The 22,833-nt window shown below is 39.7% G+C and overlaps 1 protein-coding gene across 1 annotated transcript in view; it reads left to right on the top strand.

Annotated features, from left to right (window-relative positions):
• The window catches only part of Skint6 (selection and upkeep of intraepithelial T cells 6), a 482,358-nt gene that overhangs the window by 343,428 nt on the left and 116,097 nt on the right, over positions 1-22,833 (top strand). Inside the window, exon 27 of the mRNA NM_001103199.1 lies at positions 6,065-6,127. Coding sequence (NP_001096669.1) covers positions 6,065-6,127 — 63 coding nt within the window. The remainder of the gene's footprint in view (positions 1-6,064; positions 6,128-22,833) is intronic.

The following is a 22,833-nucleotide window of genomic DNA, read 5'->3' as shown; positions in this document are numbered from 1 at the left end:
GCAAGAATAAAATCTCCATGTACTTGCTGAAGTAAATTTTGAATACAAACTTTGACATCTTTATAGTATGTACACATCCTCTCTCATATTTCATATTTAGTGTTCTTTAAACCCTCGAGAACCAACTGGCTCTTCATGAAGTGAATAATAGTAACACTTTCAAGACCTTGTCCACCCTCTGTAAAAGATATTTCACTGTATAAGGCAATCAAATACCAACTTGTACATGACAAAAAAAAAAAAAACAAAAACAAACAAACAAAAAAACTGAACAAAAAATTGAGGCTGGCAGGGAAGGGGTATGACAAGGGTGAATGTAGCCAAAACATGATGACTTCTGCCAATTTACTCTCTTGCTATTCAGGTGCCCAAATCTTCTTGCTTCTAGAAATGTCTTCCTACAGATAGCAGCAGGGAAAAAAACTCAGTTACTTGTCTTCTGTTCTCTTTGATTAGAAACATCACTGTACAGGCTAAATGCTCAGCTTTCATTAACAAGTTAAAAGACATTACACTAGAAATTGAAAGAAAAAAGAAAGGAAGAAAGGAAGAAGAGGAAGAAAGAAAGAGAGAGAGGAAGGAAGGAAGGAAGGAAGGAAGGAAGGAAGGAAGGAAGGAAGGAAGGAAGAAAGGAAGGAAGGAAGGAAGGAAGGAAGGAAGGAAGGAAGGAAGGAAAGAAAGAAGGAAGGAAGGAAGAAAAAGAAAAAGAAAGAAAGAAAGAAAGGAAGGAAGAAAGAAAGAAAGAAAGAAAGAAAGAAAGAAAGAAAGAAAGAAAGAGAGAAAGAAAGAAAGAAAGAAAGACACATAGATACACGAATACTGGATGAAGCAGATATGGCTACATCAAAAATTTGTTGTTGGTCTTAAATTTTATATCTATATCTGATAAATGATCAGATATTAAATTATTTTAAGAGTTCATAGTAAATTTAAGGCAATAGTTCATGTCATAGGTATATAAGGATAAAGGAGTTATAGACAATGTTTTACATGGTTTTCAATTAAGACTAATACCTGAATAAACATTTATTAACTGAATTCTAGCCCCATAAGCCAGTTATAAATGTAAAGCAATATTATTTACGTCATAAACTACCATGGTTTCATCAAGATAAAATCCATTTGCTGTGTCTCATTATTTTGAAATTTTGTGTAGGTAAATCCATCCTGACTAATTTTTCTGTCCTTTAGTCTATAATAAACTGCCCACTACTAGATTAGGACCTTTAGTAACAAGATAGTGACTTCATTTATACAAAAGATGGAATGTTATACTTGATCCTAATTTGTTCCAAGTCTGCTTTCTTATTCTAGTGCAGTTAACAGGAGACACATGAAGTTTGACAGAGCTCTATTTGCAGCTTCTATTCTAAAGAAGGCTTGAGATTACATATATCAATGTAGGAGTTCTATAAAATCATTATTGTGAGTTATCAAACCAAATTTGTACACACAGAATTACCACATCAAAGTAAATCTTCATGTTGACTCTGCAGGAAATCTGCCCAAAAGGGAGGGCTGATGCCCAGGAGTCATCAGGCTGTATAATAATTACAAACAAGGCATACAAGCATCAAGTAGAAATCCAGGGATGAAGTCCATGTGTGCTGCAGATGAACCTCTATTAGGTCTCTGATATGCAGGAAATGGGGTTCTGGTTACAGGTGAACAATGTGTCAGTGAGAAATGAATGACAAATGGACACAGAAACAAGGGAGTGCTGTATCTGGATGTAATTTGTCAAATGGAGCACCAGTCTGATAATACAGACAAAAAGCAAGAAGTCTAGGTGAATACATTTGCCAAGGTACACTGGTTCTTAACACAAAACAAAGAAAGTGTATACAAAAAAGATGGCAGGAGCCATCTCATGTTTACAACTGAGAATAAGAACTACCCTTGATTAAGATCAGCTAAATACAGCAGTCATGTGAATGCTCTGATGCAATGCTAGTCTATTGTTAAACCCACAACCAGGGGTCCTTTAGTAAATATCTGATTATGCTATTCCTTTCAGCTTATTGAAAAACCTGCACCAGGGGAATTCCATTCTACTAACCCTTTCATGAATAATACTACAACCCACCTATTTCCTAGGCCATTGTGTATTCCTGTGTTTGGGTATGACTCAGATATTGTCCTAAGTAATTACTATGTAGACTAGCCCTTACCTTTCTAGCTCTATTCAAGTAAATTGCAATGCCTGATGATCTTCACTGTCTCTACTAGAAGTAAATTTGAATGTTACTGAGTAGGTAGCATTCTTATTGAATTCCAAGCTCATGTTCAGCTTCAAGGACTATCTAAGACATTGGAACACTGGCAAAGGCTTAGCTATATGTCAAAATCAATCCTTAAAGGCACTTATAATTAAACAATACTGAAAGAGAGCACACAGATCCATACACCAGACTAAAGCGGGAACAGGGTTTGAGTATATGGGCTATGGGAATGTCAAGGTTCCAGGAGGCTAAGTTTCTGTGAAACTCTTTGCCTCAGGACTGCTTCCAGGTTTCTAAACCTGTCAAGCAGACTTCATTGGAGTGGATGTAGCATGTGTGGACCCTGCATATCAGAGTGCATCCGTCACAGCCATGGAATATGAAGGGGCATTTTAACTAAACATGCTTGCTTGCCATTACTATTATTAGATGCCTTCGGAGATGAGGATAACTCATCTGTGGTGTATTGATAAGAAAAAAGCACCCATAAAAACAATGGTTAGGGTGTACTTTGCAAGCTACAATATGGAAATAATAATAAACAAAAAGTCACTTGTACAATTCAAAAAGAAATTACAGCAAATGTTCAATGCCATGAGAAAACTAATTTTATAGAAAGCCTCTGAAGTCAAGAAAGTCCTAAGTCCTCATAAACCACCTAGGTTATTTAAACTGTTGTCAGATATGCTAAAACACATGATATGATCTTAAAATTAAGGATACTATACCTTTAGTCTATATTATATGAAAAACAAACCAAAAAAAAAAAAAAAAAAAAAAGATAGGATAGAGATGGAAACACTGTCCCTGTGTTTTGGCTTTCAAACTTCCACAAGTTACAAAGGATACTACCATTGTTTTGATAAACTGCTGTGGTGTGGCCATTAACTGGATTTAAAACACTTGTATATCTACTTTTGGAGTTCTTCTCCTCTAAGTATTTAGAGAGAAATCTGTCTTTGACATTCACTGTGAAGAATGTAATCACAACTACTCAAGTTCCTGATATTAAGTGAATTTTGTTTTTATATAAGGATTCAATTATCTGCTATAAACTGATAAATATTAAGCATCTCCAAAGTACAGAAATTGTCATAAAATATCATCAAATTGACATAAGAACCACATAAAGTAGGGAAATGTTGTATAGGTTATTTTTTTCATTTAGGAAGAAATATTACTTTCAAAAGGAAGATGTAAGACTCATAAGACTTACTAAGCAAAGAAAAAAAATTAACGAACCAGGAAGCACACATGACTCAAAAATATCACGATTCTCATTCCCATTATTGTCTTTAAAATTACTGAAAAATATTTGGTTAAAAAAAAATCTTTCATGGAACTTGTCTGTACAGTGAAAATGGTGTAATGACAATTTAGAAATTTTGGTTTTTGTAACAAAGATAGAAATGTGTTATGAACATTATTTTTTTATTTTATACCCGGTGTGGGGATTTTGACCTGGTTCACATTTTTCACAGCAGCTGAACAAGATTCACCCCATGCTTTAGAATGGGAGTGATTTTGTCAACACAAAATAGGTTCTGCAATTGTGTGTTCTTTTCGGTTTTGAGGGCTTTTCACAGGGCATATAAATTCTAGGGCTCTGGGGGTTGGTTTAATTTTTCTGGTATTGGTTGTTCAGTGGTTACAGTTTGCTAGCATTCATGCTTAAAGAAGAAACAAGAGAAAATAAATTTGATTCTTAATTCTCTATTGTTTGCTCTCTTGAATTCCATTTAATTTTAGGGTCCTTAATGAATGGAACAGGTGTGGAAGTAGAAAAAAAAAAAAAAACACTCAAAAGTGAAAAGACCAGTTACAAATAAGGTGTTGAAAGTGAGAGACTTTGTGAGAAAGAAGAACCTATAGAGGAGTAAAAAAAAAAAAAAAAGCTATAAGATGTAGCTAAAAATATGAGGCTAGGAAATTTGAAGTAAAAAACAGGGGGAATGGCAGGCAAAGAAGGTTGAATTTGTTTCTTAAAGTCATCAGAGAGCAATTATTGTGTCTTTTGTTTCTGGCATATTCTCTGCTTTACACCCAGAAGGGGTTTTCTGGTTGGTTTGTTTGTTTGTTTGTTTGTTTGTTTGTTTTTCCCTCTTCCTCCTCATTTATTCTGTTTCCCCCCCCCCAAAAAAAACAAAAACAAAAAACAAAAAAACAAAGGTTTGAAAAATGACTTAAGCACTTGGAAAATTTTCATGCAAACATAGATCTGAGAAGCAAAAGATGGCTGAAATGGGAAAACAAACAGTTTCAATCTATTCTCTCTTCTCTGAAAGGATAACATGATTTCCTATGGAACTGGATAGATTATCTTTGGTTCTGTAATCATTTGGGAAGTGAGGAGAACCAGAAAAGGCAGAGCACAATTGCTCAGTCTCATTGACTGAGCTAGCATGCCAGAGTTTTCCACACAAGATAAAGGAAATAAAAATGTGCTGAAAGTTGATAGGACAGAGACATAGTGAAAAATAAGGAGGAACACATTTAAAAGAGCCTATTTCAAAAAAAAAGGTTAAAATTGCACCCACCTTGCCAGCAAATTTAGAAGACCACAATCTTGAGAATACAAGATCACCATCAGTTTTCACAGTAGTTGTATACAACATGCCTGTTGATGTTGTGGAACACAGTTATAATGAGATAGGATGGCATCCTGTCATAAGTCTACATCCAAGGCTTTTTAAAAAGAGGCTATGATTTCCTGTTGGATGGACTCTCCTTAGTTGAAACAAATAAAAAATAATTGGCTTAATCAAAATAGACTTAGGCTGAAAAGTATTGGCAACAGCAGTACTGGAAGCCAGTTTGCCTTTGCAGTCGTTCACATGGCAAAATGTCTAAGCCAGTAATATTGATCTCTGGAGCAGAGCAAGGGGAATGAAGACAATAAGAGAGCAGTTGCTACATGAAGGGCAGTATTCTGGTATCCAAAGTCAGATTCAATTGGAACATGCTAAATTAGGAAGAATGATGTTATTTTGCACATTTAAGATATTAGGGAAAACCTTCAGGAGCCAGTAAAGCATTCTACCTCATGTACAACTATTATACAAACTCTGGAGAAATCTTACTGATTTTAAGCTAATATTGGTCTGCGTGGTGAACAAAATCTTATGAGAACCAAAATCAAGGCAGATATTGATACGGACGTTGGTGTTTGAAACTGTGAATATATTTTGAAAAACAACTTCTTAGACCATTAAAGGTCCAGGAATCACCTTTGAAGGACTAGAGAGGGATACAACTGATATTGCTTATATATGTATCATGATACTGTACTACCTCATCCTATAACTGGAGATCCCTGATGTCTAAATAACTCTGATTCAGTAGCAGGAATTATGGTAATACACAAAGATACTGTGACAAGCTGTTATAAGTCTCAGGTCTCAAAATATCTGGTGCTTTTATTGTGGAGAATTTGATCAGTTTCAGCATAATTGTTAACAAGGCATCTCTAAGGACAGTCATTTCCTAGGTATGAATAAAATGAAAGCCTACTGTTATAGTTGTGTTTATTTGAGGAAACTACATATACCATTGGAACAATGACTGTAGGTCCAAGAGAGATAGCCAAGGCCATTTTTTGCCATCAGAAAATGAAATCAAACCCAAGCTGTATAACAAATAACAAAAAGTACAGAAAAATTGCCTCTTGTGAATTAGGAAAGAATAAGCAGGCAGAAATATCTCAATGAAGTAATATGAATCCAATGCATGCTACTGAATGCAGTGCTTTTCTAGAGTTGGGAATAGATAAACATCTTACTCTAATCCACATAGCCTCAATGTTATGAAAATAACCCATTGACTTTATTGTCATTTACTCACAGAAGCAGAAAATATACTGAATGATACAACTCAAAGGATTCTTCAACTTTCCAGTGTGAATCAAGGTATGATCAATGAAGATTTCAAAAGAGAATTTAATCTCATGCTCTGTGAATCAATAAAGATAGAATTAAATGCAATTAGTGGAGTTGCCCAGATGCTACTGTATGTCTATCTCTAGGAAAACGCTGCTCAGAAAGTACAAGACAATTTGGAAGTACTGGAAAATATGTTAATTTTCAGTTGTTAAAGATCAGAGGTCATAATTCACTTTCAAGTACAAATTATCGAAATAGGCTGCTTGGGGAAAACAGGAGTTTATGTAACATTGATTTTACAGAAACCTTGTAACTCACAACAGTCACATTAAAAAGAGGATACTAAGTTATTTGAAAGGCGAAAGTCATCACAGATAAAACAAAGTGAAGAGCTAAAGGTGAGGGAGCAAAAAGTCAAATATGAAAGTTAAACCTTTACATTGATCACATGCCCATAAATTTATGGAGAAAGAATCATGTACTGAAGTGGGCTACATGGGTTAATTTTGCGGTGATCCAAGAGAATTCAATTATTAGTGTATAGGAATTAATATACCTGTGATCCTAGAGAAAGCCTGTGATGAAATTTATGGTGACAAGTCCCTTCCAGTCGGTGCCAGCACCATGTAACCTAGGGCATGGAATTGGTAGACACCCCCACAGTCCCTAGAGGACTCTCCAGGAGATCTTAGGGTCACTGGGGAGTGCAACACAACATTGATTCCAATCCAATCTCGGGGGATCTGAGATAGCAGTAGGGAAGGAGAAAACTGGCCTGACCAGGAGCACAATTCCCTTCCAATCAGCGCCAGCACTGGGTCACCTAGGGCGCTGAATAGGCAGACACCCCCACATTCTCTAGATGACTCTCCACGCGATCTTAGCATCACTGGTGAGTGGAAGACAACATGGGTTCCAATCCAATCATGGGGGACCTGAGACAGCAGTAGGGAAGCAGAAAACCTGCCTGAACAAGGGCACAAGTCCCTTCTGATCAGCACCAGCACTGGGTCAGAGTCACCTTGGGCACAGAATCGGCGGACACCCCCACAGTCCCCAGAAGACTCTCCATGTGATCTTAGGCTCACTCACAGAAGCCCACAAACAAAAGATCACAGAGAAAGCTGGACTCTGAAGAGTTCTGAATCAACTGAGATTATAGGAAGGATAAGCTCCAATCAGATATATTGAGGGCAACAAGCACATGAGATAATCAGATGGCATGAGTTAAGCATAAGAACAGAAGCAACAGAAACCAAGGTTACTTGGCATCATCAGAACCAAACTCTCCTACCATAGCAAGTCCTGGATACACCATCACCCCAGAAAAACAAGACATGGATCTAAAGTCACTTCTCAAGGTGATGATGGAGGACTTTAAGAAGGAAATGAGGGAAAATACAGGTAAACAGATAGAAGCTCTTAAAGAGGAAACACAAAAATGCCTTAGAGAGTTATAGGAAAACACTACCAAACACATGATGGAATTGAACAAAACCATCCAGGATCTAAAAATGGAAGTAAAAATAATAAAGAAATCACAAAGGGAGACAATCCTGGAGATAAAAATCCTAGGCAAGAAATCAGAAACGATAGATGCGAGCATCAGCAACAGAATACAAGAGGTGGAAGAGAAAATCTCAGGTGCAGAAGATTCCATAGAAAACATGGACACAACAATCAAAGAAAATGCAAAAATGCAAAAAGATCTTAACTGAAAATATCCAGGAAATCCAGGACACAATGAAAAGTCCAAATCTAAGATTAATAGGTATAGATGAGAATGAAGATTTTCAACTTAATGGGTCAGTAAACATCTTCAACAAAATTATAGAAGAAAACTTCCCCAACCTAAAGAAAGAGATGACCATTAACATAGAAGAAAGAAGCCTACAGAACTCCAAATAGACTGGGCCAGAAAAGAAATTCCTGCTGACACATAATAATCAGAACAACAAGTGCACTAAATAAAGACAGAATATTAAAAGCTACAAGGGAAAAAGATCAAGTAACAATTAAAGGCAGACCTATTCAAATTACACCAGATTTCTCACCAGAGACAATGAAAGCCAGACGATCCTGGCCAGATGTTATATAGACCTTAAGAGAACACAAATACCATCCCAGGCTACTAAGCCCAGCTAAAGTCTCAATTACCATAGATGGAGAAACCAAAATATTCCATGACAAAACCAAATTCACACAATATCTTTCCACAAATCCAGACCTTCAAAGGATAATAAAGGGAAAACACCAACAAAAGGTTATGTTGTTTATGCCCTAGAAAAAAAACAAGAAAATAAATCCTTCAACAAAACTAAAAGAAGACAGCCACAAGAACAGAATGCCAACTCTAACAACAAAATTAACAGGAAGCAACAATTACTTTACCTTAATATCTCTTAATATCAATGGGCTCAATTCCCCTATAAAAAAGGCATAGAGTAACAGACTGGCTACATATACAGGACCCAACAATTTGCTGCAAAATAAAGAAAACCCATCTCAGGGACAAAGACAGACACTACCTCATAGTAAAAGGCTAGAAAACAATTTTCCAAGCAAATGGTTCGAAGAAACAAGCTGGAGTAGCCATTATAATATGGAATAAAATCGATATCTAACCCAAAGTTATCAAAAAAGACAAGCAGGAGCAGTTCATATGTTGGGAACAAAATAAAGGTGGAGGCTCAGGAAAAGTGGGGAGGAAAAAGGGCCTAAGGTCGATCAAGAGTTCCTGTTCTCTGGGCAGGCAGACACAGGCATTGGGGGGCTGCTGGGACACTTTCCACACAGCCCTGGGTGAGCATGTAAGCCTCTGACCCACACTGCAGAGAAGGGGCAGTTCCCAACCTGGGATCCCCCAAGAGCTACCACACTAGAACCCCAGTGTTGCAGGAGAGAGGGATGAGGGAAAAGTTCCCAACACTGATCAGAGTGTACAGCAGGCCTTGAAGGAGCAGAGCAGAGTCTCTATGCTTTAAGAGCTTTATTATAGAAATGCAGGGGAAAGAAAGAATGTAGAAGAGAGAAACAGACATAGAGAGAGAGGGGGAGAGGAAAGGCTAGAGAGAAAGAGAGAGAAAGGAGAGAGGAGAGGAAATAAGAAGACAAAGAGAAAGGGAAGAGGAAAGAGAAGTGTGAGGTTAGAGGACAAAGCAATAAGAGTAAGAGAGTGAGGTGGGGGCTGAGCACCCACTTTTAAGGTCTTCATGGTTGCTAGGTAACTGGGGAGGAGTTTATCCTGAAGGTCAGAAGCTTGGGCCATTGATTACATGACTACTGACCATGCTTCTCTTGTGGGGGCTGTGGGAAGTGTTACCTTAGGAAGGGGCAGGATTTCCAGGAGCATGAGGGAACTCCTACTGTGTCATGTAGGTGAATTATGACCATCAGGGTTCAGAACACAGCCCAACTGGAGACCAGCCTGCAATTCCCACATTCATAGTCATCAAAGATAAAATCTAACAAGATGAACTCTTAATTCTGAATAACTATGCTCAAAATGCAAAGGCATACAAATTCATTAAGGAAACTTTAGTAAAGCTCAAAGAACATATTGCACCTGTCACAATAACAGTGGGAGACTTCAAAACCCCACTTTCATCAAGGGACAGATGATAGAAACAGAAACTAAACAGAGACTGAGTGAAACTAACAGAAGTTATGAAACAAATGGATTTAACAGATATCTACAGAACAGTTTATCCTAAAACAAAAGGATATACCTTCTTCTCAGCACCTCATGGCAACTTCTCCAAAATCAACCATATAATTGGTCACAAAACCAGCCTCAACAGGTACAAAAAAATTGACTTTATCCTATGCATCCTATGAGATCACCACAGACGAAGGCTGACCTTCAATTACAACATAAATAATAGAAAGCCAACATTCACGTGGAAGCTGACAACAATCTACTCAATGATAACTTGGTCATGGAAGAAATAAAAAAAAAAATAAAGACATTTTAGAGTTTAATGAAAATGAAGCCACAACATACCCAAACTTATGGGGCATAGTGGAAGCATTCCTAAGAGGGAAACTCATAGCTCTGAGTGCCTCCAAAAAGAAAATAAAGAGAGCATATACTAGCAGCTTGACAGCACACCTAAAAGCTCTAGAACAAAAGGAAGAAAATTCACCTTAAGAGGAGTAGAGAGCAGGAAATAATCAAACTTAAGGCTGAAATCAACCAAGTGGAAACAAAAAGAACTATTCAAAGAATCAACCAGCCCTTCCTGTCCACTCCAGCACCAGGGTGCATTGCCCATGGAGTCTCCAGACACCTGCAAGGACCCACACAGGATCCCCCATTGGCTTTTAAGACCTCTGGTGAGTGGAACACAGCGTCTGCTCAAATCCAATAGCGCAGGACCTGAGACTGCATTAACTAGGAAAGCAGATATCCCGGCCTGATCAGGGGCACAAGTCTCTACTGGTCCACTCCAGCACCAGGGTGCCTTGCCCACGGAGTCTCCGGACACCTGCAAGGACCCACACAGGATCCTTCACAGGATCTTGAGAGCTCTGATGAGTGGAATACAACTTCTGCCAGGAGACAGGTTCGAAAACCAGATATCTGTGCACCTTCCCTGCAAGAGGAGAGCTTGCCTGCAGAGAGTACTCTGACCACTGAAACTAAGGAGAGAGCTAGTCTCCCAGGTCTGCTGACAGAGGCTAATTTAATCACCTGAGGAACAAGCTTTAAACAGAGACAAATATAACAACTAACTTCAGAGATTACCAGATGCGAAAGGCAAACGTAAGAATCCTACTAACAGAAATCAAGACCACTCACCATCATCAGAACGCAGCACTCCCACCCCACCTAGTCCTGGGTACCCCAACATACCCAAAAAGGTAGACCCAGATTTAAAAGCATATCTCATGATGATAGTAGAGGACATCAAGAATGACTTTAATAACTCACTTAAAGAAATACAGGAAAACACAGCTAAACAGGTAGAAGAACTTAAAGAGGAAACACAAAAAGTCCTTAAAGAATTGCAGGAAAACCCGACCAAACAGGTGATAGAATTGAATAAAACCATCCAAGACCTAAAAAGGGAAGTAGACACAATAAAGAAAACCCAAAGTGAGGCAACGCTGGAGATAGAAACCCTAGGAATGAAATCTGGACCATAGATACGAGCATCAGCAACAGAATACAAGAGATGGAAGAAAGAATCTCAGGTACAGAAGATTCTATAGAGAACATAGGCACAACAATCAAAGAAAATACAAAACATAAAAATATCCTAACTCAAAACATCCAGGAAATCCAGGACACAATGAGAAGACCAAACCTACGGATAATAGGAGTTGATGAGAATGAAGATTTTCAACTTAAAGGGCCAGCAAATATCTTCAAAAAATTATATTAAAAAAAAAATTCCCAAACCTAAAGAATGACATGCCCATGAACATAAAAGAAGCCTACAGAACTCCAAATAGACTAGACCAAAAAAGAAATTCCTCCCGACACATAATAATCAGAACAACGAATGCACTAAATAAAGAGAGAATATTATAAGCAGTAAGGGAGAAAGGTCAAGTAACATATAAATGCAGGCCTATCAGAATAACACCAGACTTTTCACATGAGACTATGAAAGCCAGAAGAACCTGGACAGATGTTATACAGACACTAAGAGAACAAAATGCCAGCCCAGGCTAAAATATCCGGCCAAACTCTCAATTATCATAGATGGAGAAATCAAAGTATTCCATAACAAAACCAAATTCACACATTATCTCTCCACGAATCCAGCCCTTCAGAGGATAATAACAGAAAAAAAAAAAAAAACATACAAGTACGGAAATCACGCCCTAGAAAAAGCAAGAAAGTAGTCCCTCAACAAACCAAAATGAAGACAGCCACAAAAACAGAATGCCAACTCTAAAAACAAAAATAATAGGAAGCAACAATTACTTTTCCTTAATATCTCTTAATATCAGAGGACTCAACTCTCCAATAAAAAGACATAGACTAAAAGACTGGCTACTCAAACAGGACTCAGAATTCTGCTGCTTACAGGAAACCCATCTCATGGAAAAAGACAGACACTACCTCAGAGTGCAAGGCTGGAAAACAATTTTTCAAGCAAATGGCCTGAAGAAACAAGCTGGAGAAGCCATTCTAATATCGAATAAAATCGACTTCAAACCCAAAGTTATCAAAAAAAACCAAGGAGGGACACTTCATACTCATCAAAGGTAAAATCCTCCAAGAGGAACTCTCAATTCTGAATATCTATGCTCCAAATGCAAGGGCAGTCACATTCATTAAAGACACTTTAGTAAAGCTCAAAGCACACATTGCATCTCACACAATAATAGTGGGAGACTTCAACACACCACTTTCACCAAGGGACAGATCATGGAAACAGAAACTAAACAGGGACACAGTGAAACTAACAGAAGTTATGAAACAAATGGACCTGACAGATATCTACAGAACATTTTATCCTAAAACAAAAGGATATACCTTCTTCTTAGCACCTCAGGGGAACTTCTCCAAATTTGACCATATAATTGGTGATAAAACAGGCCTCAACAGATACAAAAATATTGAAATTGTCCCATGCATCCTATCAGACCACCATGGACTAGGGCTGATCTTCAACAACAACATAAACAATGGAAAGCCAACATTCACGTGGAAACTGAACAACACTCTTCTCAATGATACCTTGGTCAAGGAAGAATAAAGAAAGAAATTAAAGACTTTTTAGAGTTTAATGGAAATGATACCACAATATGCCCAAACCTATGGGACACAATGAAAGCATTTCTAAGAGGGAAACTCATAGCTCTGAGTACCTGCAAAAAGAAACTAGAGAGAGCACACACTAGCAGCTTGACAACACATCTAAAAGCTCTAGAAAAAAAAAAAGAAGAAGAAAATTCACCCAAGAGGAGTAGACAGCAGGAAATAATCAAACTCAGGGGTGAAATCAACCAAGTGAAACAAGAAGAACTATTCAAAGAATTAACCAAACCAGGAGTTGGTTCTTTGAGAAAATCAACAAGATAGATAAACCTTTAGTTAGGCTCACTAGAGGTCACAGGGACAGCATCCTAATTAACAAAATCAGAATGAAAAGGGAGACATAATAACAGATCCTGAAGAAATCCAAAACACCATCAGATCCTCCTATAAAAGGCTATACTCGACAAAACTGGAAAACCTGGATGAAATGGACAAATTTCTAGACATATACCAGGTAACATAGTTAAATCAGGATCAAGTTAATGTTCTAAACAGTCCCATATCCCCTATAGAAATAGAAGCAGTTATTAAGAGTCTCCCAACCAAAAAAGCCCAGGCCCAGATGGGTTTAGTGCAGAGTTATATCAGACATTTAAAGAAGATCTAATTCCAGTTCTGCACAAACTATTCCACAAAATAGAAGTAGAAGGTACTCTACCCAACTCATTTTCTGAAGCCACAATTACTCTGATACCTAAACCACAGAAAGATCCAACAAAGATAGTGAACTTCAGACCAATTTCTTGTATGAATATAGATGCAAAAATACTCAATAAAATTCTCGCTAACCGAATCCAAGAACACATTAAAGCAATCATCCATCCTGACTGTATTAGTCAGGGTTCTCTAGAGTCACAGAACTTATGGATAGTCTCTAGATAGTAAAGGAATTTATTGATGACTTACAGTTGGCAGCCCAATTCCCAACAATTGTTCAGTCGCAGCTGTGAATGGAAGTCCAAGGATCTAGCAGTTACTCAGTCTCAAGCAGCAAGCAGGCGAAGGAGCAAGAGCAAGACTCCCTTCTTTCAATGTCCTTATATTGTCTCCAGCAGAAGGTGTAGTTCAGATTTAAGGTGTGTTCCCCCACACCCTTAATCCCAGATGAAAGGCGTAGCCCAGATTAAAGGTGTGTTCCTTGAACTCGGAGATTCAATCTTCTGGAATCCATAGCCACTATGGCTTAAGATCTCCATACCAAGATCCAGATAAGGATCTCCAAGCCTCCAGATAAGGGTCACTGGTGAGCCTTCCAATTCTGGATTGTAGTTCATTCCAAATATAGTCAAGTTGACAACCAGGAATAACCACTACAATACACCCCTTGTCAACTTGACACAAATAATATCTCATGTTCACATGAAACAATAACAAGGTTGTGAATACGCCTAACATGATATAACTATCCCTCGTACAATCGCAAATGCATTTGTCAATTTACAAGGGGGCATTCATATTTCTTTATAATCCTCGTTTCTGCAACTGGTTATGTGGCCTTAATTGGTATTTATAACTACCTTCCTCTACTACCCATTCTGTATTTCCTTCACCTTCAGCCAGCACCTCAGCAGTTCTTGGCTCTTTTGCTGGAGGATTGACCCATACCTTCATTCCTGATGGGTCTGTGTCCTTTGTCATCCTGCTTGGATTAGGCTGTTGTATTTTCCCATTGACTTTAATCACAGGACATGGTAGTACTAAGAGACGCCCTAAGGGATCTCATACACTCCAGACATAATCTTGCTTACCACCATTGTGAAGAGGTAATCAAATTTCCCCATGGTAATCTGGATCTATCACCCCTCCTAACACTGTTATTCCTTTTTTAGCCTATTGGTTTAAGGGCATTAGAAGCCCAAAATGACCAGGGGTAAGTCTGAGCTTCCAGTTCAATTGAATGTTTGTTGTAGCTCCTGGTAGAAGCACTCCCCTCTCTGGAGCCAAAACTTCTAGGCCAGCAGAACCTAGAGTTATGGGGACAGGAAGCAAAAATTTTCCTAGAGGGTCACTAGGAGTGATAGTAAGTGCAACTATTCCGTTTTCCACCCCTTGATTCCTGGACCCATGAATCCTGGCTATGGGTGAAACTGTACCATATATTGAGCGCTGATTCAAAGCATATACTGCCTTCTGAAGAACTCTGCCCCAGCCTTCCAAGCTGTTACCACCTAATTGGCGCTGTAACTGCGTCTTCAAAAGGCCATTCCATCTTTCTATCAGACCAGCTGCTTCAGGATGATGGGGAATGTGGTAAGACCAGTGAATTCCATGATCGTGGGCCCACTGTCGTACTTCTCTGGCTGTGAAATGAGTTCCTTGGTCAGAAGCAATACTGTGTGGAATACCATGACGATAGATAAGGCATTCTGTCAGTCCATGAATGGTGGTTTTAGCAGAGGCATTGTGTGCAGGAAAGGCAAATCCATAACCAGAATAAATATCTACTCCAGTAAGAACAAAACGCTGTCCTTTCCATGAAGAAAGTGGTCCAATGTAGTCAACCTGCCACCAGGTTGCTGGCTGGTCACCTCGAGGAATGGTGCCATATCTGGGGCTCAGTGTTGGTTTCTGCTGTTGGCAGATCTGGCAATCAGCAGCTGCTGTAGCCAGGTCAGCCTTGGTGAGTGGAAGCCCGTGTTGCTGAGCCCAAGCATAACCTCCATCTCGACCACCATGGCCACTTTGTTCATGTGCCCATTGAGCAATGACAGGGATGGCTGGGGAGAGAGGCTGACTGTCCACAGAACGGGTCATCTTATCCACTTGATTATTGAACTCCTCCTCGGCTGAAGTCACCTTTTGGTGAGCATTTACATGGGACACAAATATCTTCACATCCTTTGCCCATTTGGAGAGATCTATCCACATACTTCTTCCCCAAATGTCTTTCTCACCAATTTTCCAATTGTGATCTTTCCAAGTCCCTGACCATCCAGCCAATCCATTGGCTACAGCCCATGAGTCAGTGAATAATCGTACATCTGGCCATTTCTTCTTGCAAACAAACTGTAATACCATGTGTACTGCCCGAAATTCTGCCCACTGTGAAGATTTCCCTTCACCTGTGTCTTTCAAGGTTGTCCCAGAAAGGGGTTGTAATGCTGCAGCTGTCCACTTCTGGGTGGTGCCTGCATAATGTGTAGAGCCATCAGTAAACCAGGCCCTAGTCTTCTCATCTTTGGTCAGTCGATCATAGGGAACACCCCATGAGGCTATAGGCGCATGCTTGGCAGCAGATGGCATTGTAACAGGAGTAGAAACCATAGGCATTTGAGCAACTTCTTCATGTAACTTGCTTGTGCCTTCAGGACCTGCTCTGGCCCGATCATGTATATATACCACTTCCATTTGATAATAGACTGCTGCTGTGCGCGTCCTACTTTATGACTTGCAGGGTCTGATAGTACCCACTCATGATGGGTAGTTCAGGTAGCATAGTAACTTGGTGTCCTATTGTCAAACGTTCAGTTTCCACTAAGGCCCAATAGCAGGCCAAGAGCTGTTTTTCAAAGGGAGAATAGTTGTCTGCAGATGATGGTAGAGCTTTGCTCCAAAATCCCAAAGATCTTTTCTGTGATTCACATACAGGGGCCTGCCAGAGGCTCCAAACAGCATCTCTATCAGCCACAGATACCTCAAGTACCATCGGGTCTGCTGGGTCATATGGTCCAAGTGGTAGAGCAGCCTGCACAGCAGCCTGGACCTGTTGAAGGGCCTTCTCCTGTTCCAGGCCCCACACAAAGCTAGCAGCTTTCCAAGTCACTTGGTAAATAGGCCTAAGTAACACACCCAAGTGAGGGATGTGTTGTCTCCAGAATCCAAATAGACCCACTAAACGTTGTGCTTCTTTCTTGGTTGTAGGAGGGGCCAGGTGCAATAACTTATCTTTCACCTTAGAAGGAATATCTCTGCATGCCCCACACCACTGGACTCCTAAGAATTTCACTGAGGTAGATGGTCCTTGAATTTTGGTTGGATTTATTTCCCATCCTCTGATACGCATATGTGTTACCAATGAGTCCAAAGTGGTTGCTACTTCCTGATCACTTGGTCCAATCAGCATAATGTCATCAATATAGTGCACCAATGTGATATTTTGTGGAAGATCCAAACAATCAAGATACCTTCTAACTAAATTATGACACAGGGCAGGAGAGTTAATATATCCTTGAGGCAAAACTGTGAAGGTATACTGTTGGCCTTGCCAACTGAAATCAAATTGCTTCTGGTGGTCCTTATGGACAAGTACTGAGAAGAAGGCATTTGCCAGATCAATAGCCGCATACCAGGTGCCAGGAGATGTGTTAATTTGCTCAAGTAACAAAACTACGTCTGGTACAGCAGCTGCAATTGGAGTTACCACCTGATTTAGTTTTCGATAATCAACTGTCATTCTCCATGATCCATCTGTTTTCTGCACTGGCCAGATAGGAGAGTTAAACGGAGATGTGGTGGGAACCACCACCCCTGCATCTTTCAAGTCCTTGATAGTGGCAGTAATTTCTGCAATTCCTCCAGGAATACGATACTGTTTTTGATTCACTATTTTCTTTGGCAAAGGCAACTCTAAAGGCTTCCATTTGGCCTTTCCAACCATAATAGCCCTCACTCTACAGTTCAGGGAACCAATATGAGAATTCTGCCAATTTCTGAGTATATCTATCCCAATTATACATTCTGGAACTGGGGAAATCACCACAGGATGTGTCCGGGGACCTACTGGACCTACTGTGAGTCGGACATCAGTCAAAACTCCATTAATCACCTGCCCTCCATAAGCCCCTACTTTAACTGGAGGGCCACAGTGTTTCTTGGGATCCCCTGGGATCAGTGTCAACTCAGAACCAGTATCCAGCAGACCCCGAAAAGTCTGATTTTTTTCCTTTTCCCCAGTGTACAGTTACCCTTGTAAAAGGCCGTAGGTCCCTCTGGGGAAGAACTGGAGAAAGGGTAACAGCAAAACCTTTGAGTGTCTTATCAAGATCCTTCCTCAGCGGAACCTGGCCACCCCTTCATTCAAGGGGTTCTGGATCTGCAAACTGTCTCAAGTCTGGAAATTGATTCACTGGCCGAGATTGCTGTTTACCACGATCTAATGTAGCCTTTCTTTCATTTGGCTGTTTACCACGATCTAATGTAGGCTTTCTTTCATTTGTTTGAGAATTTTTCTGCTTATACAGATCAAACAAATATGCAGTAGGCTTCCTATTTATTTCATTCCTGGAAACACCATGATCGGTTAGCCAGTACCAAAGGTCCAACCGAGTCATGCCATTATAAATTTCACCTCTTCTGTGCTGACCATTACTGGGTATGTTATTATAAACATTCTTTTGTCTACGCTGTCCATTATAATAACTAGAATCACCTTGTCTCCGGCGATTCAATGCTGCCACCTGGCCCTTGTTACCTCGGAATCCAACTAAACCCAGTGAATTTAATTCATCTAATTGAGCAGAAGCATCTCCAATGCTAAGATCTGGCACAAGGAAAAGGGAAAGAACAAAAGCCTTCAAATGTGCTGGTGCCCCTCTCACCAATTTGCGTCTTATAGAGCTGGTGAAAGGCTCTATATCTTCTGGACCTTCCCATTGTGGACAATTATGCTTTACACAATATATCCACTCTAGCATTGCAATTTCCCTAAGTCTTAAAATCCCTTCATCAACACTAAGCCACAGAATATCAGGCATCTCCAAGTCATTTCCAGTAGGCCATCTTTTGATAAACACCTCAACAACCATTCAAACAAACTTTTGACACCTTTTTTAACTATGCGAGCTTCTGTATTAAACCTAGAATCTCTACTCAGAGGACCCATGTCAATAAACTCAGCCTGCTCTAGTTTTATGCTCCTTCCACCCTTATCCCACACCCTTAAAATCCATTCCCACACATATTCACCAGGTTTCTGCTTGAATGAATTAGCAAACTCATTAAGCTCCTTAGTAGTGTAGCGAATTTCTTCATGGACTACACTTTCTACCTCCCCTCTAGGAGCCTGTTTTGCTTTGAGTCTGGTTACAGGTCTAGAAGAAACCATTGGTGGGCCTTGAGAAACATCAGTAGTGAAAGTCATTGCTGGTTTATCAGACTCTGCAAAATTAATTTCCTCATGTGGGGAAGGCATTATTTCAAGGGGTGGGGCTGAGGGTACTACTTCCTCAGGTGGGGCAAACCCTTGAGAATCTGAAGATTCAAAATTCTCAGCGTCAACATGGTCTTCCCACACATCCCCATCCCATGTTGTAGGATCCCATTCTTTGCCAATTAGAGCCCTTACTTTAACTGTCGACACACTCTGAGGCTGAGACTTGAATTTTTGCTGTAGTTCAGCCAACCTTACAATGAGAGTTTCTGTTTGATTTTCTACAACTTGAGCTCTATTGCTACAAGAGAGAAGATTCTCCTCAAGGACACACTTAGCAACTTTTAGATCGTTTACTTGTGTCTGGAGCCTTTCGATTTTATCACACAACTCCTTCCTTTCATTCATCATTTTTTCCACAGATACTAAGAGCAGCCAGCCAGTAAAATCATTTTCCGATTTTTTTCCCCATCTTGTAGAAAGCTTTGTGCACTGAATCACCTAATTCATTAAGAAAATCAAGGGCATTAGCTTCTTTAAGTTTGGAATATAGTTTCAACCATGGGTCTTCAAAATTCTCTGAGCTCCCAGGAGGGAGAGAATCTGGAGAGGTTTCAATAGTTGAAAGTGCTGGTGGATCAACAAGCCAATTCCAGTATTTTAAAAGATTCATCCTTTTACTTCTGTTACTCTAGAACCTCTCCTGGTACCAACTTCTGTATTAGTCAGGGTTCTCTAGAGTCACAGAACTTATGGATAGTCTCTAGATAGTAAAGGAATTTATTGATGACTTACAGTCGGCAGCCCAATTCCCAACAATTGTTCAGTCGCAGCTGTGAATGGAAGTCCAAGGATCTAGCAGTTACTCAGTCTCAAGCAGCAAGCAGGCGAAGGAGCAAGAGCAAGACTCCCTTCTTTCAATGTCCTTATATTGTCTCCAGCAGAAGGTGTAGTCCAGATTAAAGATGTGTTCCACCACACCCTTAATCCCAGATGAAAGGCGTAGCCCAGATTAAAGGTGTGTTCCTTGAACTCGGAGATTCAATCTTCTGGAATCCATAGCCACTATGGCTCAAGATCTCCATACCAAGATCCAGATAAGGATCTCCAAGCCTCCAGATAATGGTCACTGGTGAGCCTTCCAATTCTGGATTGTAGTTCATTCCAAATATAGTCAAGTTGACAACCAGGAATAACCACTACACTGACCAAGTAGGTTTTATTCCGGAGATGCAGAGATGGTTTAATATACAGAAATCCATCAACGTAATCCATTATATAAACAAACTGAAAGACAAAAACCACATGATCATCTCCTTAGAAGCACAAAAAGCATGCAACAAGATCCAACACCCATTCATGATAAAAGTCTTGGAAAAATCAAGAATTCAAAGCCCATACCTAAACATGATAAAAGCAATCTACAGCAAACCAGTAGCCACCATCAATGTAAATGGTGAGAAGCTGAAAGCAATCCCACTAAAATCAGGGACTAGAAAAGGCTGCCCACTTTCTCCCTACCTATTCAACATTGTACTTTAATTCCAAGCCAGAGCAATTTGAAAACAAAAGGAGATCAAAGGGATACAAATTGGAAAAGATGAAGTAAAAATATCTCTTTGTGCAGATAATATGATAGTATATATAAGTGACACTAAAATCTCCACCAGAGAACTCCTAAACCTGATAAACAGCTTCAATGAAGTAGCTGGATATAAAATTAACTCAAACAAGTCAATGGCCTTTCTGTACACAAAGGATAAACAGGCTGAGAAAGAAATTAGGAAAACAACACCCTTCTCAATAGTCACAAATAACATAAAATACCCTGACATGACTCTAACTAAGGAAGTGAAAGATCTGTATGATAAGAACTTCAAGTCTCTGTAAAAAGAAATTAATGATCACAGAAGATGGAAAGATCTCCCATGCTCATGGATTGGCAGGATCAACATTGTAAAAATGGCTATCTTGCCAAAGGCAATCTATAGACTCAATGCAATCCACATCAAAATTCCAACTCAATTCTTCAACGAATTAGAAAGAGAAATCTGCAAATTCTTCTGGAATAACAAAAAACCTAGGATAGCAAAAACTCTTCTCAAGGATAAAAGAACCTCTGGTGGAATCACCATGCCTGACCTAAAGCTGTACTACAGAGCAAATGTGATACAAACTGCATGGTACTGGTATAGTGACAGACAAGCAGACCAATGGAATAGAATTGAAGACCCAGAAATGAGCCCACACACCTATGGTCACTTGATCTTCGACAAGGGAGCTAAAACCATCCAGTGGAAGAAAGACAGCATTTTCAACAAATGGTGCTGGCACAACTGGTGGTTATCATGTAGAAGAATGCAAATTGATCCATTCCTATCTCCTTGTACTATGGTCAAATCTAAATGGATCAAGGAACTCCACATAAAACCAGAGACACTGAAACTTATAGAGGAGAAAGTAGGGGAAAGCCTCGAAGATATGGGTACAGGGGAAAAGTTCATCAATAGAACAGCAATGGCTTGTGCTGTAAGATCGAGAATCGATAAATGGGAACTCATAAAATTGCAAAGCTTCTGCAAGGCAAAAGACACCTTCAATAAGAGAAAAAGACCACCAACAGATTGGGAAAGGATCTTTACCTATCCCAAATGTGATAGGGGACTAATATCCAACATATATAAAGAACTCAAGAAGGTGGACTCTAGAACATCAAATAACCCCCTTAAAAATGGGGCTCAGAGCTAAACAAAGAATTCTCACCTGAGGAATACCGAATGGCTGAGAAGCACCTGAAAAAATGTTCAGCATCCTTAATCATGAGATTCCACCTCACACCAATCAGAATGGCTAAGATCAAAAATTCAGGTGACAGCAGGTACTGGCGACGATGTGGATAAAGAGGTACACTCCGCCATTGTTGGTGGGATTGCAAACTTGTACAACCACTCTGCAAATCAGTCTGGCGGTTCCTCAGAAAATTGGACATAGTACTACTGGAGGATCCCGCAATACCTCTCCTGGGCATATATCCAGAAGATGTTCTAACCAGTAAGAAGGACACATGCTCCACTATGTTCATAGCAGCCTTATTTATAATAGCCAGAAGCTAGAAAGTATCTAGATGTCACTCAATAGAGGAATGGATACAGAAAATGTGGTACATTTACACAATGGAGTACACTCAGCTATTAAAAACAATGAATTTATGAAATTCCTATGCAAATGGATGGATCTGGAGTGTATCATCCTGAGTGAGGTAACCCAATCACGAAAGTACTCACATGATATGAACTCACTGATGAGTGGATATTATCCCAGAAACTTAGAATACCCAATATACAATTTGTAAAACAGATGAAACTCATGAAGAAGGAAATCCAAAGTGTGGATACTTCGCCCCTCCTTAGAATTGGTAACTAAATATCCATAGAAGGAGTTACATAGACGAAGTTTGGAGGTGAGAAGAAAGGATGGACCATCCAGATACTGCCCCACTTGGGATTCATCCCATAATCAGCCAACAAATGCAGAGATCATTGTATATTCCAACAAGATTTTGATGAAAGGACCCTGATATAGCTGTCTCTCATGAGGCTATGACAGTGCCCGACGAACACAGAAGTGGATGTTCACAGTCAGATATTGGTTGGAGCACAGAGCCCCCAATGGAGGACCTAGAGAAAGTAACCAAGAAGCTGAAGAGATCTGCAACCCTATAAGTGGAACTACAGTACAAACTAACCAGTACCCCCAGAGCTCATGTCTCTAGCTGAATATGTAGCAGAAGATGGCCTAGTCGTTCATCATTGGGAAGAGAGGCCCCATGGTCTTGCAAACTTTGTATGCCCCAGTACAGGGGAATGCCAG

The sequence above is a fragment of the Mus musculus genome, chromosome 4 (genome assembly GCF_000001635.26).
Source record: "Mus musculus strain C57BL/6J chromosome 4, GRCm38.p6 C57BL/6J".
NCBI lineage: Eukaryota > Metazoa > Chordata > Mammalia > Rodentia > Muridae > Mus > Mus musculus.
The sequence above is the reverse complement of the archived record's forward strand: the minus strand, read 5'-3'. Positions and strand labels throughout refer to the sequence as shown.